This window comes from Bactrocera latifrons, unplaced genomic scaffold (assembly GCF_001853355.1).
Source record: "Bactrocera latifrons isolate USDA-ARS-PBARC rearing strain unplaced genomic scaffold, ASM185335v1 scaffold_100, whole genome shotgun sequence".
Taxonomy (NCBI): domain Eukaryota; kingdom Metazoa; phylum Arthropoda; class Insecta; order Diptera; family Tephritidae; genus Bactrocera; species Bactrocera latifrons.
In genome coordinates this window covers 242,234-257,545 of record NW_017534409.1, presented here as the reverse complement: position 1 = coordinate 257,545, position 15,312 = coordinate 242,234, and the positions used below count along the sequence as shown (strand labels likewise).

The 15,312-nt window shown below is 35.1% G+C and overlaps 1 protein-coding gene across 1 annotated transcript; it reads right to left on the bottom strand.

Moving 5' to 3' along the window:
- Nucleotides 1–7,334: 7,334 nt before the first annotated feature.
- On the bottom strand, nt 7,335–8,048 carry LOC108967006 (forkhead box protein I2-like). The gene has a single exon (XM_018930206.1). The coding sequence runs from the start codon at nt 8,046–8,048 to the stop codon at nt 7,335–7,337; it is 714 nt and encodes a 237-aa protein (XP_018785751.1).
- Nucleotides 8,049–15,312: the final 7,264 nt, after the last annotated feature.

Genomic DNA, 15,312 nt, shown 5'->3' with positions numbered 1-15,312 from the left:
CTCTAGGTACTTTGTCTTACCCCTGTTCCACACAAGACCAACCTTTTTCGCTTTTTTTTCTAAGCCAGTAACATTGAACTTTTCRAGTAGACAGTTCCAGCATTGCATTGAAAGAGACGCATTGAGAATATTCCTGTTTAAAACCTTGTTTGAGCGGTTTGGAGAGACCCTTCCTGATTTTAACAGAGCTGTTGGTTTTGCTCTACAATATTCTGCATAACCGTATGAGTTTCGCGGGAATTCCAAATTGATACCTGCCGTCAAATAGGCAATGTCTGACAGTGCTGTCGGCTTTGAAATCCGAAATATTTGAAGTATTGCGAAAATCTGGCGCAGAATACACACATATTCCAATCATTGAGCATGTATTCATCTGACCAAATTATGCTTAGCAACTCGAATATGCGCCTACTTCTACTGCATCAAAAAGTTATTTAAGTCCATTTGCTCCAATTTTCAGCACMAAAAATTTAATTCATAAATATGCCTGTTTGGTTTTTCGATTACCGAAATTATTTTGAAGAAACTACTTGCAATATGATAAAAACTTTCTGTTAGATAAAATAGCTAATTCCATAAAAGTGACTAATAACTTAATGACCTCATTTGAAAAAGGAAGTTATTTTATTAAAAGTTATATATTCCGATTCCGAACTGACGGACTGACCTGATTTATAAATAAAAGCAAACATCAAAATTCCAACTAATTTTTATTTTTTGTGTAAAAGATTACAGATTAAATCAAAACCTCAAGGTCACATTAAACATAATTTTATTATCGCGTCACTAAATGACCGAGCAACGCTAAATAGCGACAAGTGTTTAAATCTAATTAGYAGCAGTCAAACGACCTTAATAAAATGTAAATAAATTTAGATTCACAAAAATGCATGTATTTTTTTTAAGTAGAGCRTTCAATGAATATTAATAATTTATAGAACAAATGTAAACAGTGCTAATTAAGCATACAAATTATTGTTAACAGTTGCACAAACCCATTTTACAATTATAATTGCAAATGACCTACTACTGTGGGCAACAAGTAGTAAGACTTTTCAATTTACATACATTTCGTGTGAAAGTTCATTTGTCGAAATATTTCTGCTCTGAAACAATGCTTTCCGACTAWCACGATGYCATYAAAAAGAGGTCGGAATTRTGAGCCGACAACSACCGTATTCACCTGATTYAGCTCCGAAAGACTTCTGGCTAATCAAACAAATGTTCAGGAAAAATCGTTTTGAATCAATTGAWGACATTAAACAGTTATTCAAATTTTGAAGGCTATTTCGGTCATTGACTTTAATAACTGTTTCGCGGATTGGAAAAACGTTGGCATAAGTTTTTTGGAGTCAAGGAGGATTACATTGAGGGCGACGATATAGCTTTTAAAGAATATATTTATAATTATAAAATTATGAATCAAGTTTTAGTCTTTTGGCTTATGGTAGAACATACACCAACAATTACTGGACACTAAAGTATATATACATTTTACATGTGTAAATCACTGCCACACATAAGTCAACAAAAAATTTCAAATTTAATCCACAAATAAAAAAAAACAAAAACAAAAATAGAATAAAATATTTGCTTTTCTCGCCATTCGTTAGCATTTTGGTTTTTTGTTTTTGGACAAATAAATATAAATTACATCAAAGCGCAGAAGCCATTYAAGCGCAAAACCATTAAGCATTATGATGCGGCATGCCACAAAAGCCACATACTAAATTCTGTTGCACAACACCAAACAAAAAGAACAACAACAATAAGCCACTGTAAACATTATGTAACAGTTAAAACAGCAATAACAAAAAAGTCAGCAGCAACATTTACGCACGAAAAGCGACTTAAATCGTGCTGTGTGAAAATGCGCAAAACAAATGTTGCTCATACCACATGGCGCCCGCAAAGTGAGACAGTGAGTCTGCCGTGGCATGGCGGTAATGTAAATATAACGGCGAATTAAGGAAAAAAATAAACAGCACATTGAACGCGTAAAAGCGCAACGGCACTTTAAGACACTGCTTACTGCCAGCCCCCGCACCTGCTCCCTCGTCTGCTCTTTCCCACAATTTCTTTATCGCCACAACTTCACGCGCACAACCTCCCCCAACAGCTACATACACACTCGCAAATGGGCCGCTGCTATTAATATTTTTCATTCTTAAATAAAGATAATAACAAAATATGACTTTCGGCCGGAAGTGAGTGCAGGCGCCACAAAAGGTTACCTACATCTACGGCGCTAGCGGCCGCAGTGGCAAGTATTTTTGTAATGGCAGAAATAATGGGCAACCACAAAAGTTGGATTGTAAACAAAACAAACACCAGTTGCGTTGTTGTTTGTGTTGTTGCGATTTAAGCATAGTGTACGCGCCTTAAAAAACAAAAGCAGTACAAACGGCAGCGTAGAAGTGGAGAAAAAATATGGCGAAAACATTAACGCAAACACGAGTTAAACATAATGACCGCTAATTTGTTTTAATTTATGTTGTAGTTGCGCTGTTGCTGCATAAATTTCCGTTACGGACTGTTTGGTGTGACTTTAATGTGTTCCTGTACGCATATGCAGTGGTCTTATGGAGTGTGTGGTTGCTTTTTATACCCTGTATAGGGTAAACAGAAGTAAACATCAGAGACCCTCTAAAATATATACAAACATACATATATAAATAATCATATAATGAGTGGATTTAGCCATGTCCGTCCGTCTGTATATATGCCTATTGTTGAGAAATCGCCCTGAAATTTTACACACATTATCGTTCACATTCTGATCTAAAACAAAAATTTCAAAAATWTTAATAATTTGTAGGAGAGTCGCTATCGCGCTATGGAGAGGTTTTCTTTGAAATTCGACAAAATGGCGGCGGCTTAAACAAAAAATATGGAATTTCGCCTTTTTTGTCGACAGTTTTTCGAGCACAGTAAAACTTATGAAGATTTCCAAAAAAACAAATGAAAACCTTTGATAGCCTGATAGAGAATGACGTTAAAAATATTCTCTACAAATTGGCACTAGATATCTTCAAAACTCTTCCTTTGAGAGTGAAAACCGTTTTGAAWAACACCATTCTGAGCAAAACGCGTTTGGATTGGAGTCGCTCTGGTTCCTTTCTACAAAAAACGCTGTAACGACAGTAATAATCCCTTAAGCTCATCTTTTGTATATAGGCAGTGTTGCCACCTTGTTTGTAAGGAAAATTTTTAATATTTAAAGGTTTGTTCTTTTTTTTAAACATTTTTAACATTTATGAACATTGCTGTTCCCTGAGATCATMCCAATGACTGAATTGAAGCGCTAAATTCGAGTATAATCATTGAAAAATTTTCTGGATGCAAAAAAAAAAAAAATTTTAAAAACTGATAATACTGTAATTGATATGATAGTTTCAAACTCAAGTCCGCTTAGATCGGCAGTCGGTTTTGGTATCTAGCAACTCCTCAAAACTGGATCATATAACCCTACCCGACAAAGTGCTTTAGTAGAGGCGGCCATTGTTTCTTGCGACTAAGTCGACTACGAAGATGTTTCAACATCGGCCACGCAAAKTGTATTTCAATGTGGGCGGGACAAGCGGCCACCTAGGCTAGCTCATCCRTTTTACAATTTTAGCCGATTCCGCTGTGAACATGCATCCAAATGAATCTAATACTGAAGTTGCTTGATTTATTTCCTAGGCTATCTTCACCACCATAACCAACAGTRGAACAAAGCATTACTCTCTTAAATCAAACCTGCACAAAGTACCTTACCAAATTTCATACACATGCACCTTTATGCGTGATAAGCGCTAAGTGCATACGGTAAGCGTAAGTAGCAACTATCCAAAGTAAGCACAAAGCCTGCTGATGTTGGTGATGGTTTTGTAACAAAAGAACTCAATACCAAACCAATTCGCTACTGCAAAATCCTTCTTTGTCTATATATATTCAATGCATGGTGCACTTATATGCTTGAAAGTGTAACGAGACCTTGTTTGCTTATTGAGAACTCACTTGAATTGCAACCAGCATATAAATCACTTTATACTCATGCTGTCCATAGCACACGCTTAACTTGTTTTTGAAGCAAACAGCTGCAGCAAAACGTCGAGAGTTCGTAACAGCTTGTGGGTCGGAAGTAAAGCTCTCTGTAGCACAAAGCAGCAAATGTTGTGTATTGTAAGATTCGGGAAAAATCTATTTTTCGTCAAAGAGTGTTGAAAGAGCCTTCTGTTCGATTAAATTTTCCTGAAGGTAATTAATCGCAATTTTAATTTTTTTGATAGCGACCATAGGTCCACCCTTTATTGCTGATATTTGAGAAATTTTGACGATTGTGTAAAAGTTTCTACCACTACTTTTTTAAATGCTGCATTTAAGCATTTTATTCTTTATAAAACCACAAAAGCTTAGCATAATCAAAAGGCRAAATTTTGGAAGATCGAGAAGAGAAATATATTTTAACAAAATGGAATTTAAACTTCAATAAAGGCTTGAATGTAACCGGAGAAAATATGTTCGCATATTGGGCCTTTGAAAATTGTTTCATTTCTGATAAATTTCTATAAATGAAAATATACTCTGAATCATGTTACAAATAGGTATTTATTTATACTATTTACAAACATATCGTTATCTGTCTTTTTTCACTAGCACTCGCTAGCAAAACTCAACTCCCACAATAATCGCCGCTTTTAACAAGAAATTTCACATATGCTCCCAAGTATTGAAGAACAAGCACATAAATATATATGTTTGTATCTATAATTTGTGTGAAACACGCCAATAAGCGTAGTAAATATAAAACCAACAACAAAAAATAACTTCCGTTTCTCCTTATCAATGCCGCAAGCATTTAAGCGGCCCTCTTGTGCTTTTGAAGCCTGCCTGCGCATTCAGTATAGCTGCGGCTCACTCAAAAAAACAGCACCAAATATATACTTTTGCGTATCCGCAAATCACCAATTAAATATTTATACTTCAATCTATTCAACATGCGCATTTATAACCATTCATGATGCAATAAATTTAAAAAAAATGTGCAAAAGGTCGACGTGTGTGCAGTTTCTGAAGAAAGCGATATCAAGCAGAAGAAGAAGATGGCTCAATACATATGTTTAGATATATTTATATGTATATAAATATACATGTCTATATGTTTAGATGCGTTTGTTGGCTTAAACCACATACCCAATTCCACATTAAAATACATTGATTCCTTGTTTCTTGCGCTCAGAGCTAAATTTAGGTAGAAGCGTGGGAAATATCAGCTGGCTGAAAGCGTGCGGATTCAAATTTAAACTTCTGCTCGTTCTAATCTCGAAAATTTTTGCTGTATACAATGCTCTTTGGTTGGTTATATTGACCTCGCCTGGCTGTAATGATAAGCGCTTTCATTTTGGACATAAATAACAATATAGTGTATGAAACAAACTGCACACAATTGCTTCTCCTTGGTAACTTAATTGTAGAAGTTATAATAAAGCATTGCAAATCTAAAGAATCTCTGGCTATTTAAGCTAATCGCCTTCATTTTATCTTTGTTTCATTATGAAACAAGTAAGGAAGGACTAAGTTCGGGTGTCACCGAATATTTTATACTCTCGCATGACAAGTTTCATCAAGATATCTCAATTTTTACTCAAGCTACAGCTTGCACGGACGGATAGACAGATATCCGGATTTCAACTCTACTCGTCACCCTGATCATCACTAATGTCAGTCCTCACGACTTCGCTAAGTTAGCAAAAAATGTGGCTGCTAAGTTGTTACGATATCAGTCTAACAAAAGCTGGAAACTTTATCAAGTATCTAGATGCCTCAAAATCGCTTTCTTCCATACAGCTTTGGCAATTTGCGTATGACAAAAATATTTAACCTCATTACATGTTAGCTTTTAAACGGGGACCCATTGCGAGGTCCCTACCTTTTAGCGAAAACACAACGAAACCCACTGCAAAGAACATTCTTTGGCATCRAATTTATAAGATTATCTCTTTCAAAGGTTGACTGCGGACGTCTCAGATAGTCCATCCGTTGAGTCCAATKTTCGGTGATTGGTTGGTCGACTGGTAACTGGCGAATGTTTTGCTCAAGGCCTGAAAAGAAGCGAGATTGTCTGCATAGACTTTATAATTTACACAACCTCACAGGAAAAAGTCTAACAGTGTAATATCACACGATCTTATCTRYTCACCGAAGTGTTCGCTCTATATWAATCCATTAAKTGAAGTGATATGTGGGAAGTGGCGCCTTCTTGTTGAAACCGAAGAATTTTTGAATAAATAYGTAKGTATAAAGAYGTGTCCACCGGCCCACAAGCCACRCMAAACCGTTATTTTTGCTGGATGRGAGCCRCGKAGCCAGAAATGSAACTCATCGCTGAACAGAATTTTGCTCGAAAACATSAGATCTTCTTGGAACATTTCACATTTGCACAGCATGCTTCCAATATAACATTTACTTTCAATATAAGATAYTGGCATAAAATGCGCCAAGTYGTTCCGCCAGTCCGAATGGTATCGAATCGACTCTCCACGGTCAATCTTTGTGTTCACTCTGAGCTGCGGCTGCTATATTTTTACTCGGTCTCAAGATGGGTGATGGTGTTGCGAACAGTACACTCATTAGGACGGTAATGTTGACCATGACTTCAGCTGTCAAGCAAGTTTTGTTTTTTGTCCAGAGCTATCAAAGCTTATAAGAGAGCCATAGATTCAATACTTGGACTCAAGAGAACATCTAAGTTTCGACTCGTTGTCAGAATGATGAAATTGAGATAAGACCGTTGAATTTGAGCTTGAAGCTCGATATAGTGTTTCAGCTTAATAGATGACCTATGACTATGTTCTTCCACATGGTCAGTTTATATTTATTTTTTTTTTTTATCTACTTTACTTATTATCGATTATTTCTTTTTGATTTTACGGTGTCATTTGTACCTCATTGTGCGCTTCGTAATACACAAGTTGATCGACCCTACAAACTGTGTAAAAAGATCGGTCAATAAAAGAAGGCATACAAGGTTTTGGTCTGCGATGCAACCACACACTGCAGCTCTGAAAAAATTCCCTGAATAACTTAAGTGTCTTTGTAGGCTTGAACAAAGTCAATAATTCAGGTTTAGAGCTAAGCAGAAACAGAACAGAACTGTAGAACAGAAACCCTCTACAACCCGCACTTAAATAAAAACCACTTTGAATAGACTAAAGCTAATTTATTTATTTTTAAAATATACCAAAATGAAATTAATATAAATATATAATCACTTAAAGACTAAATTGCTATAATATTTGATTTTTTATAATTTTTCCTGAGTTTAATTTTATGTATAGCAGTGTCAAATCTTAGAAATTCAGGCCCGAATTCGGGTAAAGGGGCGCCGTCAAGAATGTGCACTGCTGCTGATGGAATGAGATCTTGTTATAGATTTCCTCACACTGATGTTGAAATTGGTGTTGCTGTAGATTCATCAGTTGTTGTTGCGCTAATTGCTTTTGGCGCTGGTGATACAAGTACCACTCGTGCTGCTCTTGCAGCGCCTGCGTCATCATCATTTGTTGCGTACGCTCAATTTCATGTGGCGTCGGAAAGTAACGAGCCGTTGGTATTTGTGGATGTGGCACGCCTTGTGCCATCGCCTGATCGACGGATAGCTTTGAATCGAATCCGCCAGCACTRTTTGCACCGAGTTGTGCCTGTCCATGTGCCGTAGTATTCTTAAACGACTCAACCTCAGGGTTTAAGGTCCAATAATTGCCACGTCCGGGATCGCTGGGTGGACGTGGTATCTTCATGAAACATGAATTCGTWGTGAGTGTATGCCGAATTTGGCACTGCCAGCCACGTTGATCCTTGCGATAGTATGGAAARTTATCCGCGATCCATTGTTGGATGCCGCTCAGTGTGAGTTTTTGTTCGGGRCTGTTGCGTATAGCCATGGTAACCAATGCTCCGTAAGTATAATTCGGTCTTATGTCRGTTTGCATCGGTTGCTTGATATCTTCACCGTTCGAGAGTATGCTGCGTATGGAAAAGTTAGATTCAAATATTGGTGCCATTTTATTTAAGTGGAAGATGTGACAAACAAAATCCGTCTGATGAAAAATTCTTTCGAATCCTTGCTATTTATATCATCAAAGTCAGTAAGTCAGTAAGTCAGTAAGTTCATCTCTATATGGCGCTGTAAACGATGTTGGTGGATAGTCACTCCAGTTTTTTGGTTTCAAATTTGAGTTAATATCAAAACCGAAGTCATAAAATCAAGGCCAAATCTAGGGTTATTATCCGGTAAGCCGGTAAATAAAGCGGTTTTGACTYCAGCACAGCCAAGGTCAAGCGATTTGCTCTACGTTTTCACATGAATCTGCTACTGTTCTTTASACTGGTAATCTAGTTTTATTTTTAGAAGAACAAAAGGGCTGAAAACCTTACAAAAAAATTCCATCTGAAAATGCAAAATTTGCCGCAAAACACTCAAGATCGGATTTTAAACATTTCTCAGGTAAGCCATCGGAGCTTTATAAACTGAAATCTCAAAAGCACTCAATTTTATTCTGCGATCACTGGTTTTAACATAGTGTCCAGGTATACAACAGTTATTATACCATATATATTGCGACACCTCTCTCAATCTTGCTAACATTCTCCTACCTGAGCTCTTGAGTTAATTTGGTAAGCTCTGAYGCTCCTTATGCAATACTCGCGTCAAGCTTGTACCTGCTATGCCATGACCTTCACTTGTGGCTCAGAGAACAATAGCGACTTCGCTACAAATTTGCTGCTAAAAATTCCTTCGATTTGCGACCTTCAYTACATTGTTCGGCACTTTTGATTTTTTGACTGCTTTAATTGCCGGCTTAGAGAACTTTTGTCTTCCTTCATGACCTTGATTTTGATTCGAGGATTGAAAACATGGCTTTTGGCTTYCACTCAAGATAATAGATTTTAAAATTGACCTTGACGGTAAATATTGACAATACACTTTGTTTCACAACGCCAGATTAAAACTCAGMAGCAAGAACATGAGTTGTAGATGACGCCTTCGCTGCGAGTAGGATCCGTTTGATGCTTATGAAAACACCAACCAAGAATATTTATTGAGTGAAGTTTTTCAGGGCACWGCAAAGTGGTCTGTGATGGCCTCCGAATGAATATTTTCGGCTTTTGTGACTATTAGCTTTGATTTTTCTCGTTATAATTTGAATTAAAATCTTCATTATAATTTGATTACTGTTTTGCCTCGTTTCCCTGCTTATATGAATCCAAAAGGATGCTTCAAAATTCATGCCTGAAGTAAAATTTGTTGATGCAATCTTGCTCTTACATTCTCCACTTAATATTTGTGAAGATTGTCGTTGCTAAACGGTTGTCTGTGGCTCTAATTTTAGTAAGCTTAGATATTTAACAAAGTAGAAAAAGTAAGACGATATATTATTATGGAAGAAATGTTTTCCCACACCGAGATTTAAGCAAGACGCATAAGCAACAACAGCATTGGCGTCTTCTTTTTAATYTTTTATACTAGTAGTATAATCTGCMAATCACACGCTTCAACCAGCAACTGTTGTATAATAACATTTTTTTACTAACATTGTTTGAATAATGTACCAAAAGGGTTACTCAATAGGAACAAGTCGATTGCAGTCATGTTGCATGCCACCTAGCATTTATGTAGATGAGGTTACATTCCACGTGAAGATTCCTATGGAGATAAAGCTTGCTATTAATGAACAATTTTCAGAATCTAATGAATCTTATGAATCTAATGCTATCATTATCTACTACTTAAGACAAATTTGTGACGACCAATTGARCAACACATCTATTATGTTAAGTATTTTAATAAGGAAATAATTTAATAAGAATATAGAACCACAGCCATCAAAGTCCTCTCCGTTGAAAGGCTTCTCTCAACAATTATACTTTTACAAAATTTATCTCGCTTCAAAGCAAAATACATTTCAAAAAAATAAAGTCTACAACTGTCATCAMATTTTTTTTCTTCCTATTTATTTTCAGCATCAATTTTCTATTTGAACCTCATTGGCTATAARAAAAATAAAATAAAAAAACACTTCAAAATACACAATGTATGCTCGCTGTAGTCATCAGGTTTTCAAGACTGTCTGAGGAAATTAACAGAAAATTTTTTATTGATACTTATGAAACTTATAAMGRCATGAGTTATCATAGAAAAATGTAKCCSTCTCAGAAACTACATATATGACTCCAATTCCCACCGAATCAAAATTCCCAAAGTTGGAATTTTTTAAAGGTGTTCTTTTTTTTACATTGAATTCGCACTTCCATTTGATTTCCATTGATTACCTGCTTTGCTAAAGGGAACCCCACAAAAAAGATATGTCTGCCAACATAAGATCACCCCAATCGAAAACCCCAGTTATTCAATGTTTTTGGGTACAAACGAAATGTTTCCCAAACACCCACTTGAGAAATAATGTTTTTCCGGAATGCAGCAAAACAAATAAGAAAATGCAAAATAAGGTGAAAATAAAATAATAACAACAACGTACTTAAATATGTTTTTGTATGTTTTATAAATAAATAAAAAAGTAGGAATATTTGTATGTGTCTGTCAAATGGGTTTCAGCAGACAATTTATATATAAAAGTAAATACATGTTGGCATGGTCTATATATATTGAAGTGCGAGTGTGTTTACGGTTATAATCACACATATGTATATTTGAGTATATGTATTTTTATTGCATACAAAAGAGCGATAAAGAAACAGGCCATAAAAATTCAACAGTTACCCATGTGCTTCCGCTTTTATTGCAAAGCTTATCACCGTCGCATGCGGATCTATATACAAGGTACTGTGCACAAATACATACATACTTATACTTATACAAAAAGCAAATGGGCTTTGTGCAGGTGTATTTAAGGAAACATAGAAGGAAGTGCTGCACTTGAGATCCAGYTAGATTTTTAAAATCGATACAACTATTGATAAAAATGACATACAGTCATGTAATCATATTAGAAATAGTTTCAGTTCAATGTAAAACTCAAGCTAAACCGATTTGCGTTACCTCGTATTAAGATATTTTATTCGATTAATTTTCGAAAATCGCTAAAATATTGGTATCTATATGGGACATCTTTCTAAAGCGTTGCCTTTCTTTTGATATTCGAATTTTCTCCTAAATCAAAAAACTGAGTACTTCATTCATTTGCAGTATTAATATAATTTTACCTACAGTTAATATCAAATWGTCAGTCTGCATTAATGGAAGTAATTCGCAAAATAATTTAACACTCAACATGCTTCTAAATTATTTCACATCGATCTCTAAAATACTCTCAACTTCACACTTATGGTACACATCACTTCACCAGTGAACTCATCAAGATACTCACATYAATTAAAAATAATTTATTTTGCCGAAAACAAACTGGACTCACATCTACARAATTCATATTTAATCAAAATATTTTCCATATGAGTAGATATGTTGAGAGCGATGAAATTTCATCAAAATCTCATAGCACACTGGCAGGCTTAAATATGTTTATATGCAGATTTGCTCTGTATATGAATATAAAAGTATAAGAATATTATTCTGGAAATCAAATTAACAAAATCCAAGTTATGTATAGAGATTATGAAGTTGCTGATAGCATAGTTTGGTATTGAGGTTATGGCTGAGCAGGAATTCGTAAAAGTGATTTGCGGAAGAAGAAGCATGTAGGTAAACTTGATAACAAAAAATAATTAAAATTCGTGAAGAAAATTTTCAGCAATTTTAGCATATTTTGCGATAAATKTACTGTTGTCATTTTTAACGCACACATAACAAACAAGGTGTTACTAATTACAAATCTGAATATATTATAGGCCGGTGAAATTAGACAGAAAATAAGAGTAAAAGTAAATTGACAGCAAGCTGAAAGTCGGTGAATATGCACAAATGATGGTTAAAAATATCACGATAAACTCCACTGCATACTGTTATATGAAAAAAAAAAAAATCGAAGTCAATGGTCAAAAACATTTTTTGGCGATTTTCAACGAAACAGTAAGTTGTATTTCAAAATATCTTTGGACAAAAGTTGTGTATTATAAAATTAGCTTTAGAAGATCTTTGAAGAGTTTTGAATACAATTTATCGTTTCTGAAATATAATACTTTAAAAGGTGTGATAAACGCGAATATCACAGATGACGTGAAAACGTGTGCATATTACTACGATCTCTATATCTCAATATATCTCCGAAGGTCCGAGGTCTTAGGAAAAAGATAAGCAGAGAAACTAGAAACATTTCAGTTGCTTTCGGGGATTGAAACCGATTATTTAGTTTGTAGGGCAGGTTTTTTTTCCGATCTGAAAAGTTTCTTCGGAGATCGTCTTAGACGATAACCCATGCCAAATTTCGGGAAAATAGCACGTAAAAAAATTTCAATACATGGTCTTGATACCGATCGTTCCATTTGTATGGTACCTATGTATATGCTATAGTATAGATGAGCAGTTTCTTTGAAACTATGTGCGCAAAATTTTAGTTATCTCGAAAGCTGAGCCACTTATTCGCATATATACAGACAGATGATAGATAGACAAACATCTCTCAACCAACTCAACTCATCATGCTGATCATTTATACAAGTATGATATTTATATATCTTATAATTGCGTCTCTGACGATTAGTTCTGGGCGTTACGAACTTCAAAACAAACTTGAACACACTAATCGGGGTATAAAGATAGCACTGAATAATCAGGTTAAGTTAGAGGTAAATTAGACAAGATGTGATATTTTTAGACCTGGAAATGTTACAACGGTATATTTTTCTCTACAAAAGATTTAATAAACCCGATCATTTATTTTCTTTTGAGTTATTCAATATAAAAATAGGGTAGGGTAGGTCTCCAGCATCATTTTTCATGGAATCAAAGGAATCAAACACAGAATTGTAACTACCACGTGGTATGTAATATACTGGTTTACAAAAAAAATTTACATTTGTATGGTATGAATCTTGATTTGGCTGACTTCGAACAGTTGTTAAAAGAAATATATGCCCTCCTTCGGTTATGCCTAGCATTGGATGATCATTATTAAACCAATGATTTAATTATAGAGACAAATCGGTAACAGCAATTTTAAAATGTTCGTCAAACTTTCTATTGCGGTATTGTACAGCTAGTGTAAATTTAGTAAGCAAACTACTAACATATTACAAAAACATAAATACAATGCATTGTGGTTATTTCTATCAAAAATAAAACAATAAATATTTATTGAGTGTAAAACTCTTGTCTTTCTCATAAAGGCACTCGAGTTTGTGACATTCTATTACCTGAGAGAGCAGAGACACGCGCGAACGTGTTATGCCCCACTGATTTCAGGGAGCGGGTGCGTTTTCAAAACTCTGAAGCACTATTGTTCTTAATGACATAATCCCTTGTTTGTGACCTGTGYCATAGAATAGCTGATATTGCGACACGTAAATCCTTAACAAATGCCGCACAGCAATGCAGTTGGTTTGACGCCAGTAATTGCGGGTTTTACCACACATTAGTGACCTTGATTTCGCGACTTTGGTGACTTTGTGGTCGTCTTAAGGTTTTCTACCTGACTAAGAACTCTTTGCATTTCATTTTGTTAAGTTTTAACACTCTTGTATTGACTGTACGAAAAMGTCTTCAGTTAAAGTGTAGAACTAAAATCTTGATTGTCCAAAGGCTTGATTACTTATTATGCTGACATTGGYTTTGTGAATTCTTCATTCGAATTAATATGTTTTCGAAGCCGATCTTAATTGATTCATAGCTTGCGCGAGCTAATACGCGGCGACGTTCCCAGCGTGCCAGGGGTTCTGGTCAAGATGCCAAACGCTTGAATAATCAGAATTGGGAGCTTGCGATCCCCATCAAAGTTTACTCAACATTTCTTTTTTCCCTCGTTCATTCAATTGTTAACAAAGCAGTTAACTCATTTATTGCCAAGCAAGCATTAAATCGGCCATAAAAGTACAATGAACATTTTTTGTTTTTGTTCTCTAAGTTTYCTCGTGCATATGTCCTTTTCAACAAGTAGTCCACATATATTTCGTTTTTTGTTACTGCTGCTTTTTTGTTTACTTACTTTACTCGCTTGCGCCATTGTTTCTCTTCAGTTCGCCCAACAAGTGTTTAAGATTTATTAAGCAAACATTGACCCAGTTACCGAGCTTGGTAACTTCTTTATTTGTAACAGATTTGTTGGTTTAATTGGCAATTGTGTAAAGTGTATCGATAAAARACAAGTTGCTATGAACTTTGGCTTGTTAAACACATTTCTTCAGAATAAATAGGAAAATAGTAGAATAATTATTTGTTCTAATTCAAATGAGAAATAAACGAGGCAGTGGTTCATTAATGTAATAATGTGAGTTAGATACTATTAGTGAAGGGTAAAAATGTATATTTATYAAAGAAAAAAATTAAGAAATTGTTAGAACATTGTCTCTCATCATTGTAGAAGTAATGCCTACAACTCTGCTCCTATTTCCACTCCATTGAAATACTTAAATAATCACCTCAAAAATCAGTTGAAAGGAGTGGGTCTATAAATAGTAGATATGAATGTTTTATGGATGGCTAAAGCAAGGGACTTTGAGGTTCTACTAAATACTATAGATACATACATCTGCATTCAAACAAAAAAAAAAAAAAACAAAAAAAAAATCAAAGTAAATCTAAGTTAAGCTTACGCTTGAATCAAAAACTATCAGCAAACATTTAGTTGGCAATTCTAACACTATGAATAATCAGCCGCCAAGGGAAGGGGTATTATTTATGATCACAGAACAGCTGACTCATACAGAAGCGAGAAAGCAAATTTACAGAACAGCTATGAAAATCTATGTCACTAGCCTGTGTTGAGAGCGCCTTACCATTTATGATCCCCGAGCAGCTCATTCAGCTCATCATTAGAAGCGAGAAAGATGACAGGAAAAGCAGAACAACTATGAAAGTTTTGTCCTCTCTCTCTCTCTCTCTCTTTTGACAGCGCATTACGTCTTACGATCAGCTGATTTACACAAAGGCGAGATAGATGATTGGAAGAAAAGGCAGCAATAAAAAACTTTCCCTCTCTCTTTTTTATTTACTTRTTAAAATTAATTTTCTGACATTGTTTTAGCAGATTAAAGTGTTTAGCCATGCCATGGAATGTAATAAGAAAACATAGAATTATTTCAGAGTGGTGAAACAGATGCCAAAAAATTAAAGGTTCTGCATCGTATGATCAGCAAATATGTTTATAAGGGAAGAAAAAACAAAAGAGACGGAAACAAGGCAGGAAAACTCCTTAC